Source organism: Rhinopithecus roxellana, chromosome 4, assembly GCF_007565055.1.
Source record: "Rhinopithecus roxellana isolate Shanxi Qingling chromosome 4, ASM756505v1, whole genome shotgun sequence".
NCBI classification, from domain to species: Eukaryota; Metazoa; Chordata; class Mammalia; order Primates; family Cercopithecidae; genus Rhinopithecus; species Rhinopithecus roxellana.
The window spans coordinates 27,627,262-27,649,696 of NC_044552.1; the positions used below are offsets into that span (position 1 = coordinate 27,627,262).

Below are 22,435 nucleotides of genomic sequence, written 5' to 3' on the forward strand. Positions count from 1 at the left end.
GGCCTGGGGGACTGAAACAGACAGAGGCCGACTATGAAATGTGAGCATCCAGGAGAGCAGAGTGAGCTGATCCTGAAGAGGTGAGGGGAAGGTAAACTCTGGAGACAGAGTGGGGGCAGGTGGAGAATAGGTCTCACAGAGCATGCCTGGGCTGGCTGACGGCAAGAGAGAGGGGCCCCGGAGGAGTGGGAGGGAAGGACGGGAAGGCCAGGGGTGGGCACTGGCTTGACACTCAGGCTGCGAATCAGCTCTGGCAACTCTCTAGCTCTGTGATAGTCACAAGTTGCCTCAGTTTCCTCTTCTGTAAAATGGGAGTTGCATCTGTGACCATCTATACTACCCACCTTCAGGATTGCACATTCTTTCCTCCGGGATGCTACAGCAGACAGACAGAATTGGTACCAACAGACTTGGACTATTAGATTACCCAATTGCCTGTCTAAATCCCAACTCTCCCACTTCTTCTCTATATCAGCAATAACAATCATTTTATCAGCACCTATCATACACATTCTCAGCCAGCCTCCTCACACGCTTTATCTCCAAACCTCACAGCTCACTGAGGCAGCTGTTGCCTACCCTGTTCTACTGAAACAGCAGCTGAGACTCAGAGAAGTTAGATAACTTGTCCAAGGTCACACAGCAGGGAGGAGGCAGAGTCAGACTCAGACCCGGGGGTGGTCCTTCCCCTGCCCCTGCTCCCAGTTCTCTGTGGGTGTCACTCCAGCCCTCCTGGCCTAAGGCCTTCTCCTGTGGGACAGGCTCAGCTCAGAAGCAGGACCATGGGGAAACGAGAGCTGCCTCCCCCTCCCCCAGGGTCTCAGGTCCCACAGATATTCCCAGCAGCCCCCTCACCCGCCCCTCACCTCACCCAGAGATAGGCTGAGAGGCTCACCGCGCCCGGCCTGGGGCCACACAGGGACTCTGACCCGCCTCTGCTGGAGCTCCCAAGGCAGCAGGAAGGATTCAGGTCAGGTGAGACGTACCACGTCCACTAGAGCCTCTGCCCCTTTGCTCATGCCTCCTCACCTGTTTAGGGCGCACGCCGTCCTCCCTCCATCACCCATCCCTCCCTCCAAGCCAGAGGCTCCCAAACTTTGCTGCATAGTAGAACCACCTGGGGCACTTCAAAAATTCCTGATGCTCAGGTTGCATCCAGTGCAAATTAAACCAGAACGTCTAGGGTAACTGTATTTTTAAAAGATCCCCAGGTGATTCAATGTGAACAAAGCTTGGAAACCACTGCTCCAGCACTAAATACACATTAAAATCACCTAGGGAGCTTTGTAAAAATCCACAGCCTAGGCCCCACCACTAAGGTTCTGATCTAGTTGGTCTGGGGGTGGCACCCTGGTATGGTGTTAAAAGCTCCCAGGTGACTCTAACGCACCTCCAGGCTTTACAGCCACCACTTACAGATCAGGAAGTGCCTCCATTAACGCTTCACTTCCTTCTGGAGACACCCTCTGGGCCAGCTCATTAATCCCGTTGCTCAGATGAGAAAGCAAAGGCCCAGAAAGGTTGCAGAGCTTGCCTCAGGCTCACGGCAAAGCTCTGTGCTCTTTTTTTTTATTTTTTTATTTTTTTTTTGAGACAGAATCTCACTCTGTCGCCCAGGTTGGAGTGCAGTGGCACAATCTTGGCTCACTGCAACCTCCACCTCCCAGGCTCAAGCGATTCTCGTACCTCGGCCTCCTGAGTAGCTGGGATTACAGGTGCCCACCACCACACCTGGCTAATTTTTGTATTTTTAGTAGAGATGGGGTTTCGCCATGTTGACCAGGCTGGTCTTGAACTCCTGACCTCAGATGATCCACCCACCTCGGCCCCCGAAAGTGCTGGGATTACAGGCGTGAGCCACCACACCCAGCCGAGGTCTATGCTCTTCTGAACCCTGCTCCAGTCCTCCTTCCCCACCTGTGCTAACAATCAGACCAAACGCCTCCCTTAGGACTGCTGGAGAGGTTCATGAATCCTGCCCCAAGGACTAGAATGGACAGAGCCTACAGGAACTGACCAAAGCCTTCTCCCCTCCTGCCCCTCCCAGACAAAGAGGAGATTCCAGAAAGCCCTTCCCCTTGACCGCCCAGACCCCTCGACAGCCTAGACACTGGGTCCAGGAGGCCCCAGCTGTCCATCTTGCCACCACTTCCAGTCTTCCCACCCCATCCATCCCCATCCTCACCCCCGATCTAGGTCTGCTGATCGAAATCAGGGTGCCCATACAATTTTCCATCCCACATGGGCACTTCCAAGAACCAAAGGGGATGCTCTCAATAATTACACCAGAACACGGGAGATAGGATGCATGGTCACCCCACACAGGAGGGCTCAGCCTCCACACCCAGGCATCTTTGCGCTTCTCACACCTCTATTGTGATTACCGCCTGATTCAGGCATTTGCTGAGCAGCCTCGGGCAAGTCACTTGGTCTCTCTGACTCTCCATATCCTTGTCTAGAGTGCAGGAATCTTAAGAGTTCCTAGAGTTACTGTGAGAGTGAAATGTCTTTCACATTTTAAAGATGATGTCCGTAAAGTGTCTGAACACAGTAGATACATAGTAAATAGCAATGTTTATGTTTAGCTCACCCAGGAATACATAAGCCCCACATAAGACACAGGCACACACACACCCCTTCTCTCTCAGGAACACCTGCTCTCATACACATGCAAAGTCACGTGTCACAGGTGTATACACACACGCTGCCACACTGGGCACACTCGCATACCTGCACTCATTCTGCAGATCAGGCGGGTTTGGCTGTGAGCTTCTCTGGGTCCCCAGTGGTCCAGTGGCTGCACGTCCCTGTGGGCTCTGGCCACCAGAGGGCAGCATGCTCCCCACCCACCCTCATCACACTCCCTTCTCCCCTGGCCCTGGAGGAGCTGACTCCACCCAGCGCGTCCCCCGCCCTTTGCCCAAACTGCACAATCAAGTCTGGGAGAATACAGGAGATAACTCATCATCCTCGATTAGGCACCACTCAGGCTGAGAGGCACCAGAGCACCCCAATGTCATTGAGGCTGGGTCCTGCTGCAGAGCGACCCAGACCCAGGGCGAGCAAAGACCCCTGTCTGGATGTATCTGAAGTGAACACGCCATAATGGCTACCTAGGGGGCGGGGAGCCTAGGGCTCAGACCCGGGAGCAAGTCATGCTCTACCGCCCTCTATCTATGGGAATTCAAGTCCTTCTACTCACCTCCTCTGAGCCTCCGTTCTCCCATCTGTAAAATGGACCGATCACTGCCCCTCCCCTGTGCGGCTTATTCCTCTCATGTGCGGGCTCAGATGTCACCTGTGCAAGCAGGCTGTCCCTGGCCACTTCACAGTTGCAGTTTCCCTTCCCCTCACACTTTCCATTCTTTTCATTGTTTTGTTTCTTCTGCACATTTCTGTTCTTACATATTCTATCATTCACTCATCTTGTTGATTGTCTGTCTCCCCATTAGAATAAAAACTCCAAGCGCCGTTGGACTCTCTCCATTGCTATATATCTGCCATGCTTAGAACAGGGCAAGGCACGGCCTAGGAGCCAAACTGGTGCTTGCTGAGTGACTGAGGGAACCCTGGAGGTTAGAGGTGGTTTCTGGAAATTGCCCAGCCTGGTGTGCGTCAAGACTGGAGGGGTCAGTGCAGTGCTGTGAGCTGGCCCTAGGGCTGTCCGCATCAACCCCGAGGCGGCCAGAGGCCTTGCCACTCCCAAGGATTTCAGTGCCACACCCCAAATTGGCTGTGGCCCCGCCCCTCCAGGCCCCGCCCAGGCCTCCCAACTCCACTCCAGGTGCAGGCCCAACTCCACGTCCTGCCACTGCCGACAGACAAAGGGAGGCTCTCGGCCTCAGGCGCCCGGGCTCAGCCCTCCCCGGCTCCTCCTAGAGCCCGCCCGGCCCTGCCCGGCCCGCGTGCTCACTGGTGCACTTCTTGACGTGGCTGCCCTTCTTGAGGGCGTGGCGGCTCAGCTTGCAGTGGAAATTGTCCTCCCAGAACTCGGCAAACCAGATGTTGCGCCGGTTGTTGTCCAGCGTGCGGCTGGAGAAGTAGCGGTCGAAGCCTGGCAGGGAACCGGGACGTCAGGGCCTCACTGGCCTCCTTCCCACCAGCCCCAGCCCTTCCTGCCTCCCCCAGGATAAGAGATGGTCCAGGCGGAGGGAGAGAGACCGGGAGGAGCACATCCTCTGATCCAGGAGAAAACAAAATGTGGAGCATTTCATTTCATTCAAAATGAAAAGAGCTGTATTAGGTCCCAGGGGGAGCGTGTGTAATCTACAACTGCTGCCTTTATGGAAGAGAAGCACACCGGTGAGGATGTTTCTGCGGCCTTTAACCGCTGCAATGCTAACAGCGGGCTTTGAGAAGGGGCCGCCTGGGAGTTCTGAGATTACAGCACAGAGGCTGGTGGGGCTGCCCAACCCTGGGAGCACCTGAAGAGGAGACCAGGTCAGACAAGAAGGGAGGGGACCACCCAGGTCATACAGCATAGACCAGGACCTGGACCTTCTCCCTTCACATCCAGGACGTCCCCATCACTGACAGAGGCTGCCTCCCTCCTCCACGTGCTCTGCATGGCTCACAGTTCTGCTCTCAGCCTGGGAAACCATGTCCTAGGGTGGGCAGGCTGGCAGTGAACAACCTCTCCTCCTCCCAGACGCCCCTCCTGCCATACTGACTGTTCCCAGCACTGTGGACTGAGCTGCTCTGTATGGGCCAGAGGCCTGAAAGCTCAGCGGGGCCCACGTGGAGCTTCCTGCCCATGGAAGCATACAAGTGGAAGCAAAATGACTGGCCACGTGGCAGGAGACGCACTGGCATCGAGCAGGAGGTTTGGCCTGCAGTAGGATTTCTCGGCCTCGGCACTGTGGACACTCTGGGTGGGATAATTACTGTGGGGGGCCGTCCTATGCACCATAGGATGCTGAGCAGCACCCGGACCTCTACCCACTGGATGCCAGCAGCAGCATCCCCCAATTGTGACAACCAAAAATGGCTCCAGAAGTTGCCAAATGTCCCCTTGGGGGGCAAAATCATCCCCAGATGAGGACCATTGTTCTAAAAGCTTCTCTAATGTTCCTGAGAGAAAAGGTACTTGTCAGGCAAGTCCTGGATTCTGGTCCCAACTCTGCCACTCGCTGCACTGTGTGTGTCTCAAGCTCTCTGAGCCCTGCATATCCACCTACTAAATGTGGGGAAGAATGCATCACAGGGCTGTTGGGGAGGCTAAAGGGAGATGTCCGTAAGGGTCCTGGCATTGGTAAGCACCATAGCAGTTATTGTTATGTTGTGTTTATTATGGCTGGGGGTGGTGTGGAAATTCTCGCTATGTGTGTGTGGTGGGTGGGTGGGGGGGGTGTTGGATGTGTGATGGGGTAAGGGATGTGGGGATGGATCAGCCAGGAAGGCATGAGTCTGAGAGGACCGGGGCTGGGCAGAGGTGGTTCTGGAGCCTGAGTCAGACATGGGGCAGGTGTGGATGTGGGGGGACAGATGTGGTCTTTGCAGGGACAGGCATGGGCCTGGGGGATCACACTGGGCCTGTAGGCAGGCGTAGGCCCAGTGGGGCATGTTTGGATGAAAGGGTAGCCATGGGCCTATGGACAGGTATGGGCCAGGGCTAGAAGGAGTCATGGGCCAGGGAGCTCCCTCTGCCTCAGGATGAAGAGAGGACACTGCTGTGTGACTTTGAGCAAGTCCCTCCCTTCATCAGGCCTCCATGTCTTGGGAAGTGCCTTGGAGAGGCAGATGTCTGCGGTCCCTCCCAGCTCCATTAATGCTTGATTCTATTGAAAGGAGGGAGGGCAGGGAAGGAGAGGGCCCAGGGAGCCTTCTCCTCATGGTGAAGACTGCCAGGTCCCTGCCCATCAGGCCATTAACGGGAACATCACACCTCATTCTCTGTGAAGTTCTGGCCAGAGAGGTTCATTCCTGCCCAGGTGACTGTGGGTTCTGCCCTGAGAAGAGGGCATTCAGGGCGAGGCAGGCCCAACCTCAGCGCCATCCCGGGGCCTGCCAACCCCAGGCAGTCTCTACAGGAAAGGCCTGTCCTGTAGCCCTGGCAGGGCAGCTCCCAGGCCTCTTCCAGCAGTGGACTCTCCACACACCTTCCACCCCAAAATTGTCTGAGAAGAGAGGAGGGAAGGTCTTGAATCTGGATTCAAATTCTGCTGTGTTGCGTGTGGCCTAAAAAAGCTCCCAGTCCAGAACCTCAGAACATAAGAGGCTGTGGGCTGCCGGGCGCGGTGGCTCACGCCTGTAATCCCAGCACTTTGGGAGGCCAAGGCGGGTGGATCACGAGGTCAGAAGATCGAGACAATCCTGGCTAACATGGTGAAACCCCGTCTCTACTAAAAATGCAAAAAAATTAGCCGGGCGTGGTGGTGGGCGCCTGTAGTCCCAGCTACTCGGAAGGCTGAGGCAAGAGAATGGTGTGAACCCGGGAGGCGGAGCTTGCAGTGAGCTGAGATGGCGCCACTGGACTCCAGCCTGGGCGACAGAGCAAGACTCCGTCTCAAAAAAAAAAAAAAAAAAAAAAAGAGGCTGTGGGCCAAAGAAGAGGAAAGGAAGGATATAGAAAGGGGAGGAGCAGGAGGGGAAGGAAGCTGAGGAGGGACGGCAGGAGGAGCAGTCCAGGTGCCGACCACCTGTACCTGCCCGGCCTTACCTCGTACAGACATCCTCTTGGGGAGGATCGTGACAGCGCCCTCAGCCACCTCCTCCAGGTGCAGTACAGGTGCAATCTTGGAGCCCCAGCTGTCAGAGCCCATCCAGAAGAAATGGCCTGTCTGGTTGGCCCTTCGTGCTGCCTCCAGCACACGCCTGTAGGAACACACACCAGCCCAGCCCAGCCGTGTCTGTCTACGCAACTGCCCCCACTCCTGGTCACACTTGCTTTGGGCCCACGTCCCTGACCCCCAGAAGTCCAGGGTCCACAACTGTCCCAGCACCCATGCTTTCACCCCCAACCCGTGGATTCGCCCTACCCCCTGCCCCCACCTGCCCATAGACCCCTGGCTACTGCCTCATCCAACCTGCCTGCCCCTGGGCCCACGCCCGCTGCAGGCCCAGTGTGATTCTCCAGGCCCACATCTGTCCCTGCAACTACCACACCTGTCCCCCTAGATCCACACCCGTCCCACATCTGACTCAGGCCCCAGAACCACCTCTGCCCAGCCCCGGTCCCCTGAGATGCATGCTTTCCTGGCTCATCCATCCCCATATTCCTTGCCCATTCTCACACGCATCCACCATCACACAATGGCCGCCCTCACCCCGCTGCACATGCTGCCTTCTGCCTGCAGCTCCCTCTTCATTCACTGCCCTCTGTGCCAAAATTCCAGGTCCTTCAGAGAGCTGCTCCCCTCACCCTGAGTGGGAGTGGGTGATGGAGGGAGATGGGTGTGGAGCCAGCCGCCCAGTGCTCACACACAGCCCAGTCTGCCTGTGATGGTAATATAAATCAAACCAGGGACCCGAGAGCCCAGCCCGGGGCCGAGGAGCCCACAGCAAGCGCTCAGCTAGGACTTCATGGAGGCATGAATTAAGTGGCCCTTCAAAGACATCTCGGAGGGGAAAAACAAGGAAGAATGGGCAGAATTCCCCTAACCCAGCTCCCACGAAGAGAGACTGAGGTAGGGAGGAGGCAAGGAACTTGCTCACAGTCACACAGCAAGTGAGAGGCTGTGATACTACAAACTGTCCAGGCTCTTCCATCGGTGAGGACCAGGGCACAGACTCCAGGGCCTAGGGGTGGCTGCTGGGCCTGTGCAGGAGGCAGCCAGCTGGGGCTGGAGGGCCTGGGCTTCCAGGAAGAAACAAATGTTTCCAGGCCCCAGAGCTTTCACCTGAGCTGGCCTTGTCCATCTCATCCCACCCCATCCTCCTCCATCATCTCCCAACTCCTGAGGCTTTCCAGCCCCACTCACTGGTGTAGCCCCCCCACAGCCTAGGTTACCACTAATGGCATGTAAGGCTGCTCTCAGAACCCACACCCACACCCTATTAATACCCGTCTGCATCCGGCCAGCCTGAGATGGCCAGAGCTCCCAACCATCCAGCCCTGCAGAGTCACCTGGATTTATTTTTACTTCTGTTTGCTTCTGAAAATGCATGTGGATTTCCAGAAATGACCCCCACCTCCTACCCCACTTCCCACAGCCTGCTCCGGAAGTCAGTCTAGCTCCCCTCCAGCCGTCCCTTAGGGGCCTCTTCGCTGGGACAAAAGGCCCAGCGCTTTCAGTCCCCCTCCCAGAATGTGGGTCCATCTGAGCGAAGCTATCCTCAAAACAGCAGGCCTGGAGTGAGCCGCATAGCTGGGTGGGGTGTGGGAGCCAAGTCTTGCCAGGCTTTGGGATGGGAGTAAGGGACAGGAGTTGGGGAGCAGGGCCTGGTGGCTCAGAAGCTTCCCCAGGAGCTGGCTGAGCGGTGGCCATCATAAACATTCAGAGCCAGAACTCAGGGGACCTGCACGCCTCAAGGGACTGGGTGCCACCTCTGTGCAGCTCTGAGGCTGTCAGGATGGGGCTTGAGGGCCTCCCCTCCCTGGTCTTTCACTGCCTGAGGCACTACCATTGCAGCTGGTCCTTTTGGCTTTTGAGGCCATGATGGTCTTCCAGAAGCCCTCCTCCATTCCTCCAGGGACCCACAAATGGCCTGGGAGGGTATCTGTTGTGCAGCAACTCTGGAGTCCAGGTTAGAAAGTGAGAAACGGCTTGGGAGCACTGGTGAGGAATAGGAGGAAGCCGCCTGGGAAGGACTGGGCACACAGAGCAGCCTTGGCTGGTCCAGTGAGTGGGAGTCTGAGGGCACAGCAGACTCTGCCAGCCCAGACCAGTTATCTGAGGAGACCTGGCAGGGGCCACATCTGCTCTCACCCTCCTCTCTGAAGGAGAAGTGACCAGCAGGAACTAGAGGCCCCTACCAGATTCTAGGCAGGGCTGTATCTCCCCTCATCCTGGGGCTCCCTGAGGACAGGGCTGTGTCTCCCCTCAGCCCGGACTCTCTGAGCCTAAGCCAAGACTAGAACCAAATACAGCCCAGAGCTCTTCTCTGTACCCTGAGCTCACCACAGAAAGGAGGGAGGGGCTGAGAAGTGGCCCACATTTACTGGGCACCTATTTCATGTCGGACCTTACTCTAAGCCTTTTATGCACATTCCTGCATTGAATTCTCAAACGCTATCAGGCAGGTATCATTAACTCATTTGTGTTTTAGCAGCAGAGGCCCAGAGAGGTTAAGAAATTAACCTGAGGTCACACAGCGAGTAGATGGGAGAACAGCATTAGAACCTAAGTGGTCTGGCCCCAAGCTCACAGCCTCAGCCCTCTGTTAAAGCACCCAGGTAGCCATCCCTAGCAGGTGGAACGGATGCAGGAAATGGAGGGAGGAGGGAAGGGGTGCCCCATAGCAGTAGCCTGCGTGCCAGCCTGTGGGTCTCCCTGCCCACATACACACTCACCCGCACCCACCTCTCTGGATCCCAGGGTGGGGTCAGGCTCGCCTGGGAAGGTCTCCAGCAGGACAGGACCCTCTGTCATGCTCTGCCCACACCTGCATGGCTCCCGGTGCCCACCGTGCTGCCACCTGCCCTCACCTGATGTCATCCTCATTGGCGAAGATGATGACTGCCCTGGCGTTTGAAGTCTCCAGGAGGCGGCGGATGATCTTGTCGAACTCGCCTGCCTTGGGCTCCCGTGGTATCTTCACCGACTGGGCGATGCACACGCCCCCTGCAGGAGGGGTACCAGTTAGTTGGGGTGGGCAGGGGAACCCGAATCTCCCCACCACTCTCCCAACACACATTCCAGGAGATGGGGGCTGGGTGCTGCCTAGGCTCCCCAGCCTGACTCCCAGCCCTGGGATCCCAGTCTCTGGATATGGGCTGTGCAGTCAGAACAGCTTCAGTACCAATCTTGGCTCCACTTACCAGCTGGTGACCCTGGACATGTCACTTAAGTACTCTGAGCCTCAGTTTCCCCATACAGCAGCTAGAAGCAGCACAGCATCATGCTTAGGAGCTAGACTGCCTGGGTTCAAATCTCAGCTCTGCCACTTACTGCTGTGTGACCTTAGGTCACTTACTGGACCTCTCTGTGATGCACATACATCACCTATAAAGTGGAAATAATGGCATTACCTATTTCATAGAATCGTTACAAAATAAGTGAGGTAATGCATATAAAGACAACATCCGGTACCTAGTGTTTAGTAAATGTTGATTATTTTTATTGTAACCCCCTCATAATGTTTCTTGGAGGGTTAAAGCTGGGAATAGAGCCCACCCTGAGGCGTCAGTCCCTGCTACACCCATATCCACGTGCTTCTCAGGGCTCCTGTCCCTGGGTCCCATGCCCATCACCAGGCCCTTGGTAAGAGCAGCGTGCATGGCCACTGGCTGGAACCATCAGAAGAGGGTTAATACTTGATGTTGCCGGGATTCATGACCAGACTGGGCGGCCATCAGAGACCGTGGGAGCACTTTGTCCCAGCCAGTCCCCAGCCCCAGATGTGCCTTTCAAGTGCTGGCAGGGGACAGATGTCATTCATGTGTTTAAATCTCACCCGACCTCATGGTACAGAGCATCTGTGGGCCATGCTTGTGTCAGCCACTGCCTTTGACAGATGAGGAAACTGAAGCTCAGAGAAGTGGCTTACCCAAAGCCACACAGTTACCTGCCCTACTGGAGTCCAGGAACTGGAGACCCCCAGAGAATAAGACCCCAGAAGCCCATGGTGGCAGTCAGTGGAAAAGCATGAGGGATTAATTTTGAAGCCAGTCCTGGTATCTAACGGCGGCTGCCCTCCTCTGGGTCCCACACAATGCCTCAAACCAAACACCTTGGCTGGGCACCCCTGGGCTTCCAAATGACCTGGAGGTCCAGACTGGGGTCACCTGAGCCTTCTACACAGACTTGCCCCAATACATCAGAAAATTCTGGGTGGAGCTGCCAGGGGCTCAGAGTGCAGGGGACACGACTACCACCAGCCCCACAGGGCAGTGCCAGCACCCAGCTCCACCCACGGACGGGTCCCTACCCATGGGTAGGGAGATGGCTGCCAGGGAAGGCTACCCAAAGGCAGTGACACTGGGCTGAGTCCTCAGAGGATGCAAGTGGCCAGGCGGTAGGCATTCTGGAGAGAAGAGGGTATGCTCTGGAAGGAGTGGCTGCTCTGTGCCAGGCACCCTGCTGGCCTGGGCCCACAGGACACAACACACACATGCATGCACACACATGCACATGTGCACACACACAGCTCCTTAGGGCTCTCCTAAGACACCAAGAAGTCCCAAGTGCTAGAGAAGAGCATGGTTACTAGGAGCTCATGGGGAGGGGGAAGGAGCAAGGGTGCTTGTGCAGGACTGGGGTCCCTGTCAGTCTGGGGTCACAGAGGGAGCCAAGGGAGGCAGCTGCTGGCTGCATCGCTGGCCAGGCTGGCTCTCAGCTCCCAACTAAACCCTCCATATGGTTTCTTTCCACTTAGAAAGTGGGCCAATTGCGACATTTCTCCCCCCATCTGGGGAGACAGATGGACAGAGGTAAAGGCTGGACTGGGAGGAGAGGGAAGGGAAGGATGAGCCACCTGGCTCCAGGAGCAGAGAGGAAGGCAGGGGAAGGGAGTTAATTGCTCTCAAACAGGGAGAAACTGTTAGGTTAAGTCCTATTTCTGAGTGATGCTCCTCTAAGAGGATCCGTGTGATGGTCCTGCCTGGCACCTCAGGGCATATCTTGCAAGCTTCATTTTGCTGGTGAAGGAAGGATTAGGTGACCATGGCTCAGTCAGCAGGAGTGTGAGTTAGCCACAAGGTACTTCAGATGCTAGTGCAGTCTGAGGAGGGTTTGATATTCTTGCAACTGCAAGAGATTCAGACCAGAGGGGAGTGCGGGCGGAGGGGGTGTGCAGAGCTCCATAATACTAATGAACATTTATGGAGTATCCAATGCATGGGAAATGCTATTCTGCAAATTTTACATGGATTCACTCATCTGAGGCCAGTGTAATCACCACATCTCCAATTTATAAATGAGGAAATGGAGGCACAGAGAGGTTAAGTTGCTTCTCCAGGATCATGAAGATAGTCAGGGGCAGAGCTGGAGTTTGAACTTGGGCCATCTGGCTCTAGCGGCCACCTTTCAGCCAGTCATGTAATGAAGGGACAGGACTGTGGAGTCAAGGGGGCTTGTGGGCCCATGGGCAGGATGGGGCACGGCGCCCATCCTGGGGTGAGTGCCCACTGGTGTTGCTGCCCCCAGGATGAGATAATGAAATACCAAGTACCCATGGGGTCCGTTTGTTTCACAGCCCTATTGTCAGCATGTCTGCTCAGGGGAGTGGGTAAAGGAACTGGCTCACAAGTCGGCCCCTCTTCTGGGATGACACAAACTCCTGGCAGTGGCATAATCTCTGCCTCAACTGCTCTCTTGGTGCCTGCTGCAGCCAGAGAGGGCCAGAGCGACCTGAGAGGCCACTGAGCATCCACTGTATGCCTGGTACCATGCGAGGCCCAGTCTCAAATCCTCACACATTAGCCAGTGCTAATATCCCCATCTCACAGATGAGGAAACTGAGGCTCAGATTGTGAAATAGCCTAACCAAGGTCACACAGCCAGTCAGTGGGACTGCAATCCTGGTCTGTGTCCAGAGCCTCCCTCAGGTGGAGAGGCCCCCATTTCCTGCAGCCGCTCCCACTCCTGGACAGTTCCCTTTTCTTGCAAAGCAATGACTTCGCAGCAGCCGCTGAGAATAAAGGGGCAGTGCTTCACGAGCCAGAGCCTCTTCTGCAGCCTCTGTTGTTTAGGTGCGTTCGTGTACATGTGTGCACACACGTGTCCACACAGTCACAGAATGCACGCACTGGCACAGATCAACGTCCATCATCACCACAGCCCACCCTGTGCATTCCAGGCCACGCTGCTACAGACCCAAAGTCACACCAAGCCCACCAGCCATCCCTGTGCCCAGCCCCTGGGCCACATGGCTAACACTCCCGCAGATGCCTGTTTCAAACCTCTCCCCCAGGGAGGGGCATGCCTCCTCACCCTGTGCCCTTCCCCCAGTCTCTCTCATTGAATAAAATAAGAATCCATGGGTCCATACTGAGAGTAGATATAATCAAATTAAAGCCCACAAAGTCCTCAGGGAACAAGCCCACTCCGTATCTCAGGGCAGAGACTGGGGCCCTCTACTCCTCAGGCTCCAGGCATAGGACCATATGGGGAGGGGGACACAGATGAAGAAGGCTGGGTGTCCCCATGGCCTCCTTGGCTCTCCTGGGTTCCCCTTGGCAAGCCCCTGCCCAGCCTCCTGCCAGGACCCCAGCAGCCCAGGCTCCTGACAAACACCCAACTGCCACTTGCCAGCTGCAAGCTCTGCCATCCCGGCCAAGCTGGTGCCTCTGCTCGCCGGCCAGGGGCAGGAAGCCACAGCCACTTGCCAAGAAAATCTGAGCATATCAAGTCCATAGGGACCTTGGAGACCTCCTGGCCCAAGCTGAATGGAGAGTGAGGAGATGGAGGCCAGAGAGGCCTTGCCCAGGGGCGCACAGTAGCAGGGGCAGAGCCACCTCCAGACAAGGCTCTCACCACTGCACTGGGAAGTTTGGGATCCAGGCCAGCCCTTGACTGCTTTCAGCAGGAACCGCTGTCTCTCCCAGCTCTGCGCCTCCGCCCCAGCCCGCCCAGGCTGCACACCTCCCCTTCTCCCTGGGCTGTCCCACACATCAAAACTGACTTATGCTTGGCCCCATCCCTCGGGGCCCGCCTTTACTACAAGGCAACTGGACACCTGATCAAGGCGTGTCCATCAGAACTCTCTGCAGAACCACATGGCAGCATCTAGTAAAGCTGAACGCGCCGGCTGCCTCCAAGCCAGTGCTTCCCCATCCACACTCGTCCCCAGGGAAACCCCCGCATGTGGGCATAGGAGACCCACGCGAAGTCGCGCAACACAGCACTGCCTGAAACTGCAAAAAAATGGGAATAACCTAAATGTCTTATAACAGAAGAATGAAGAAACTGTGGTGTGTTTGCCCAATAGGCTATTATGGAGTTAAGATGAATAAGAGTTCTCATGTGTCAGCATGGCAAATCCTGAAATCGTACAATTGACAGACAAAAGCAAGTTGCAGCAGGATCTGTCCCATTTATGTAAAATCTAAAGACCACATATAATATTTATGAAGACGCATATATATTTGTTATACATATACGAGAAAAGGCTGCATGAGGGCAAGAAACTTTGTCCATTGTCTTCATCACACTCTGCCCAGTGCCTAGAACACTGCCTGGCACACAGTAGGTGCTCCAAAATATTTGTTGAGTGACTAAACAAGGACAGGAAGGGAACCTGCCACCTTTCAGAATCATGGTTACCTGGAGAGAGAAGAGAGGAACAGGACTGAAGAAGGTTCCAATTCAATCCACATTTTCTTTCTTTAAAAAATAATCAGAATCAAGCAGATGTGGTAACATGGGACTACTCAGCAAATCTGGGCCACAGAACCCCGGCTGGACAAAACTTTTAGACATAGGTGACAGCAAGGGCGCTGCAGTCCTCATGTGGGGTCGCCTGACAGAGAACACAGCAGGACACACCGGAGTCTCCCTGTGTTCATCTGTGAAATGGGCTGCAAGGCCGCGGCTGGCCCAAGGGCTTCCATAGGGAGGCTGCCTGCCTTCCTCCACCTTCCTCCACGCCCGCCTGCCTGCCTAGGGCTGCCTGCCTCTCTCCTCCCAGCCATGTGGTTCCTGAAATCCCATCTTCCCGTGAGAGCAGGCTCTCACCTGGCCAGCCCTCCGGGGTGTGAACTGGAACCCTCACCACCCCAGGCTTCAGGCATCCCCACGTGAACATGAAATAGAGACTTCGTGGGTGAAACTTGGTATCAGTTTCCTGTCGTATTTTTCAGTCTCTCCGTCCTTTCCATCTGTGGTCTGGTGACCTTTCCTGGTGGTCTCCAGGCCCAGCTGACATATCTGTGTCAATGTCCACCTCCAGCTGTACTTCCCAAGGTCAGGGTCAGGTCTGTGTCCTCTCTTCCTTTCTTCCTCTCTTCCTTCCTTCTTTCCCATCTTCCTTCCTCTCTCCCATCTTCCTTCCTCTCTCCCTTTCTTCATTCGCTCCCTCCCTCCCTCCGTCCCTTCCTCCCTTCCTTCCTTCCCCTTTCTCTCCCTCCCTCCTCCCTTCCTTCCTCCCTCCCTCCCTTTCTTCCTCCCTCCCTCTGTCCCTTCCTCCCTTCCTTCCTCTCTCCCTCCTTTCCTCCCTCCCTTTCTTCCTCCCTTCATCCCTTGCTCCCTCCCTTCCTCCTTCCTTCCAGTGCCCTGCTCAGTTCCTGGCACAGTCGGTCCCTAAGAAACGATATTGAGTAAGACTCCTTCCTCAGGAGCTCTCAGTCTAGCTGGGGAAGCAAAACCAGATGGAAGAGCCATCACCCTGAGCAGAAGCACAAGGGGACAGTGCTCCGGGTCAGCCTGAGCAGGTAGGTGGCAGAGGAAGGGCCCCCTGGAGCCACACCCCCACTGCACAACCCCTAAGCACCACTCTTCAGCAGCCCACATTTATTGAGCATCTGCAGGCACATCTTTAGGGAAGTACAGGCCCCTCTCACATCACCTGCCTGCCTGCTGCCACCACTTTCCCTTCGTAGAGCCCGCAGACGTGTACTGAGTGTCTCCTATGTGCTGGGCATGGTGTGAGACACTGGGATGCAGCCCTGCAGAGGACAGAGCCCTGATGCCATGCAGCTTGTGTCCCAGGGTGAGAAGGAACCCTAAACATCCTGGAATCGGTGCAGAGGAGGACAGAAGCAGCATGACGTGCTGGATGGAGACGGGGCGGCATCCCCTCAGTCCACCTGAATTCGCCCTGGAGAACAGGGAGGCTTGGGCTGGGCCATGCAACTGGAGAGGCAGAGGCTGGATCTGAACTCAGGTCTGACTGTTCTCTAGGAGCTGCTGCCTTGCCTGAGACCCCAGGAATTGAGAACACTTTGGAACTCGTAAATCCCACTTACCTTCAAGGGAGGTGGGATGTGCTGCTAAATGAATTCACATTTCTGTCCTGCACCACCTGGGATTGTCCGAGCCTGAGGTGAGCTTAGGTTTACAGGAGGTCTGACCGTGGCAGGACCCTCTGAGCCCCCACAGTGCCCGGGACGCTCTCCTTGCAGCCCTTCCCCCATCCTCCCTGGCATGGCTCTCCCCACCCCACCTGTCTCAAAAAGTCCTCCCGTCATCCTGCAAGGCCACCCCTCAAGCAACCTCCAGATCCCCTGCCTTCCAGGACCCACCCCCGCCCGCCACTTGTGGGATGTGCGCACTGGTGCAGTCAGCCTGGGCGGGCTGAAAAGAAAAGGCCTCCCGTGAGAGGAGCCGGCTTGTGCCCTGCCTCCCCGACTCCCTGCTGTGGGGGGACAGTCAGGGCTCCCCCAGGCTGTCACGGTGGACACTCGGCTCCAGACAAGGAAGGAGAAAGATCCTTCTCCAGAGCCCTGAGCCAGCTCCCTCTGGTCTCCAGGCCTGGCCTCTCGGGGCCCAGCCAGCCGGCCCTGAGGCCAGCAGAGACAGAGGCACATCCTCGCTTTCTCTTTTCCTTAAAAAATTTTTTTTTTATTTAAAAAGAGAGGAAAACAATGAGAAGACAAACCCTAGGAATTCAAGTGGAAAAATCTACATTATGGCAAAATGTGAAGGCAGCAATTTCCAGCGGGGTAGGGGGTAGGGAGTTACACACAGGGACAGGGGCAGGAGAGCAGGTCCCCCCGGCTCCCATAGGGGAGGACAGAGGGGAGAACAGAGGCTGGAAGCTACCCCTGGAACCTCGTGGGCGTACACACACACACACAAACACACACACACACACACACACACACACAGCTCCTTCCTTCTGACTCCCAAAGCCAGGCCCTTCCCCAAACCAGCTCTCAGGAAGGGGACCAGAAATAGCTGCTCAGAGGGCTTGGTGACTGGTGACTGCTACTTTTGTTTTCAGCTGGGAGTGAAGCCTGAATGTAAATAATGGAGCCCAGGCAGCAGTTCTACGGCCAGAGGGGGTTTCAAGGTAAGAAGGACACCAGGCCCCAGCAAAGGCCCTCCCCATGCGGCTGCTGCAGAGTGAGCTGGGTGCGAGACACACGAGGGCTGGGCTGGCTCTGGCTGGGTCTGGGACTGCACAGAGGGCCAGGCCTGGTTCCCGTCACCCATCACCCCCACCCGTCTGCTCCTGCTTGTGACCCCGCTCCCCAGCTCATCAGTCTCCAGCCGCCCAACACACCCCCAGCTTTACAACCCTTGGTGGCCTCCTCTGTGTGTGTGTGTGTGTGACCCTAAGCGCCTGCATCTCCTCCCAGGAGGGTCTCCCTGATGTACCCAGTGAACTTGGGTTTACTGCAACATCCAGGACCACCCCAGTCCCCACCAGGATCCACCCATCTGGCCACGTCTGTGCCCCCAACAGGCCTCTGCACATGCTGTTCCCTCAGCCAGGAGCACCCCCACCTCAGCTGCTCAGCCACCCTCTGGCTCCCTACCCAGCTCTTCCCTGGCTGGGCTGCATTTATCTCCCTGGAGCCTGTCTTTCTGCTTGGGGCCTTACGGAGCCCAGGACCCATGCAGGGCCTGCCCAGGACAGTGGTAATCCACATTTGCTGGATGAATGGAGAACTGAGTTCCTGACTGACAGGTTTTTGAAGGGACAGCTTGGCAGGAGCTGCCAGCATGGGCGTGAGGGCAGAGGCTCTGTAAGAGTTGGAGCTGGGCACCTGCACCTGCTCACACGCTCCCATCCCCTCGGTGACCTCCCCTCTGAGCTGCCACCTCCTTACATGCTCAGGCACTGGACACCCCATTTGAGCCTGGCGTCTACTTTGCTCTGGTCCACAGTGATACTCCGTGCTCAGCATCCACACGCGTGGGGTGGGTACCCACATGCACCTGGACGTCTCCCTCCATCGTGCCTTCTGCTGGGATTTTACTTTCTCCACCAAGACATCAATTCCTTACCATGAGTGCTCGGGAAATCAGCCTGCAAAGGATGAGCAAGTGGAGAAAAGTGCACGCTGGCTGTGCAAAGGGACCGGGTCACAAGAGCCCTGCCTGAAGACAGGTGACAGTTTATAGTTTAAACTCCACATGATAGGGCTATTGTGAGGGCCCAGTGTAGTGGTGTTTGTGCAGGTCTGCCCCCGAGAGTCAATGCCTCTGGGGAGGGGGCAAGGCCTAGTGGGGTGGAGCTGCTGAGGCAGGAGGGCAGGAGCTCGGAGGACAGGGGCCTCATCACTCAGGACCTAGGGCTGGGGAGGTCCATAGATGCGGGGACCAGGGCACCGGGATTGTCCAAGGCAGCACACACATCCTTTCCCTCCTGAAGGCTCTCAGCACCCCCACCACACCCCAGCCACACACACACACACACACACACACGGCAATGCACCACCACAAGCTCACAAAGTCTCACGGTCACACACGCTCACCAGGGACACAGCTCCCATCACACTTATGGACCCAGTAAGAACCTCGTACAGCCTCACAGCCACAAAGACGGGCACAGGGCCACACGCACACACTGACACAGTCACAGATCCCATAGTCCCACAGCCACACAGGCTCACCCAGTCACCACATAGCCTCGCACAAACACACACACCACACCCAATCCCATCACATCCTCCACATACACACCCACAAACCTGGGCACACAAGTCATGTTAATCCCCAACCTGACACATTTGCACCCAATTATAACTTCAGACAACCCCCAGCCACACACAGACACACACCTACACATCACCACACAGATACACACCACACACATCACCACACAGATACACACCACACACACACATCACCACAGAGATACACACCACACACATATCACCACAGAGATACACACCACACACACACATCACACAGATGAACACCACACACACACATCACCACACAGATACACACCACACACACATCACAGAGATACACACCACAAAGACACACACACCACACACACATCACCACAGAGATACACACCACACACACACATCACACAGATACACACCACACACACACATCACCACACAGATATACACCACACACACATCACCACACAGATACACACCACACACACATCACCACACAGATACACACCACACACACACCACAGAGATACACACCACAAACACACACACATCACTACACAGATACACACCACACACACATCACCACACAGATACACACCACACACACATCACCACAGAGATACGCACCACACACACATCACAGAGATACACACCACAAACACACACACATCACTACACAGATACACACCACACACACATCACCACACAGATACACACCACACACACATCACCACAGAGATACACACCACACACACATCACACAGATACACACCACACACACACACACACCACACAGATACACACCACACACACACATCACCACACAGATACACACCACACACATCACCACACAGATACACACCACACACACATCATACAGATAAACACCACACACACACATCACCACACAGATACACACCACACACACATCACATAGATAAACACCACACATACATCACCACACAGATACACACCACACACACATCACATAGATAAACACCACACACACATCACCACACAGATACACACCACACACACATCACATAGATAAACACCACACACACATCACCACACAGATGTACACCACACACATCACCACACAGATACACACCACATACACACATCACCACACAGATACACACCACACACACATCATACAGATAAACACCACACACACACATCACCACACAGATACACACCACACACACATCACAAAGATGAACACCACACACACATCACCACACAGATACACACCACACACACATCACATAAACACCACACACACACATCACACAGATAAACACCACACAGACACACATCACCACACAGATACACACCACACACACATATCACCACACAGATACTCCTCACACACACACCACAGAGATACACACCACAAACACACACACATCACCATACAGATACACACCACACACACATCACCACAGAGATACACATCACACACACATCACACAGATAAACACACACAAACCACACAGATACACACCACACACACACACACAGATCACCACAGAGATACACACCACAAACACACACATCACCACACAGATACACACCACACACACAATCACCAAAAACACACCACACAGCCCTACACATCACTACACTACACTACACACCACACACAGACACACACATCATCACACAGATACACACCACACACACACCTATACATCACCATACAGATACACACCACACACACACACCATCACCACAGACCACATAGATGTACATAGACACTACACACACACATCACACAGATACACACCACACACCCATACATTGCCACACACACACCACACACCACACAGATACACACCACACACACACATCACCACACAGATATACATCACAGACACACACACACACATCACCACAGATACACACCACACACATCCACACATCACCACACAAATACACACTACACACACCCACAATCACCACATACCACCACACAGATACAAACCCACAAATCACCACACAGATACACACCCCACACAGCCACATACCCACACACCACCACACAGATACACACCACACACACACATTGCCACACAGGCATACACCCACATCACCACACAGCTACATACCACACACACACACCATCACATATCACCACACAGCTACACACCACACACACACATTGCTACACAGATAGGCATACACCCACATCACCACACAGCTACATACCACAAACACACACCACCACATATCACCACACAGATACATACCACACACACACCCCCACACATCACCCCACACACACACACACACACATCAGATACACACCACACACATGTCACCACACAGATACACACCACACACACCCATACATCAGCAGATACACATCACACACACGTCACCACACAGATACATACCGCACAGATACACACCACACACACACACCCACACTTCACCAGATTCACACCCCCACGCATCACCACACAGATACACCACACATCACTCCACACAGATACACACACCACACAGATACACACAGTCACATACACACCACACACAGACACACACACACCATCATACCACATGCAGAAACATCCACACATCACCATACACAGTCAGATACGCACCACACACAGATACACATAACCCCACACAGAGTCACAGATACACCACACACAGACACAGGTCACCCTGGACAGTCACATACAACAACCCTGTCTGACCACGGCCAACCCTGCTCCACCAAGCACAAGCAGGCAGTGCCCACCATGAAGCGTCCGCACCCCCACCCTCACACCGCCTGGCGGCTCTCACACAGTCACCGCACGTGCACAAAGCACCCCTCCAGCCCATCTCTTCTTAACTGAGAAAGGCCTCCTTGCTAAATCTCCCCAGTGAATGCCCCAATTAGCCTGAATCCTTTCCCAGGAAGACCCTGCGAGGCCCTAGCATGCACCAGGGGCTGGCAGAAGCTCACACTCCTCACGCCGTTTGGGGGCCCAGCCACACCTCAGCACAATTAGCAGTTCCTCCCTTGGCCTGGTCCTCACTGGCTGAGGTGACCATGGAGGGGCCTGTGGTCCAGCAATTGGACGGAGGGGACGGCACAGCTATTCATGGAGCAGCTCTGTGGCCAGCACATTGAGGCAAAGCCCTCCTTTTGCCTCTGAAACCCCACCCTCTGCTACCAGGCTCTCCATTCCCGCCCATCCCTGCCCCTGCTGGGAGAACGGGGCTGGATCTCAAGGTGCAGGGGCACCAATGGGGCAGAAGAGGGGGACACAGACATACGAGAGCTGGACTGGTGTGACATGAGGAGACAGAGTCTGGGCACAGACAGGGCCATGTCCCATCTCAACCTCCCACTGCTTCACGATGAAAGCCACTTTGCCCCCTCTCCAACCCTCCATTTCCCCTTCTGTGAAATGGTATGGTATGAACCCCGTCCCCCAGACACAGCAGGGTTATGGTGAGGATTAGAGCGGATCACCTGTGGACAGGCTCAGCCCCTAGGGGATATTTTGGGGTGTGGAGGAGGATGCAGGCCTTGGAGGACCTGCCAGGGCAGCTGTGGGGCTCAACATCTCAGAGCTGAGCCCTGCCGTCCCCACGACAGGAGGCCGCTGGGCAGCGCAGGCGGTGTGGCTCAGAGCTGCATTATTCATGGCGCTAGGCTCTGAGCAGAGGGAAATTTGCTGAGTGATCGACTTAATGTCTTAACACAAACCCACTTAGGCAAAACACTTTGAAGCAAGAAAGGCAGAAAAATAATAGAAAAGGGAATCCATGGTGTTTGGAGGCAGATGGTGGCAGGAGGGGCCTGGATGGGGCAGG

At 55.3% G+C, this 22,435-nt stretch overlaps 1 protein-coding gene across 1 annotated transcript in view; it reads right to left on the minus strand.

The window, feature by feature from the left end:
- The window catches only part of GRM4 (glutamate metabotropic receptor 4), a 125,686-nt gene that overhangs the window by 29,931 nt on the left and 73,320 nt on the right, over positions 1-22,435 (minus strand). Inside the window, exons 4-6 of the mRNA XM_030929449.1 lie at positions 9,587-9,722; positions 6,659-6,813; positions 3,914-4,054 (exon numbers count right to left, since the gene is read on the minus strand). Of these exons, the coding sequence (XP_030785309.1) occupies positions 3,914-4,054; positions 6,659-6,813; positions 9,587-9,722 (432 nt within the window). The remainder of the gene's footprint in view (positions 1-3,913; positions 4,055-6,658; positions 6,814-9,586; positions 9,723-22,435) is intronic.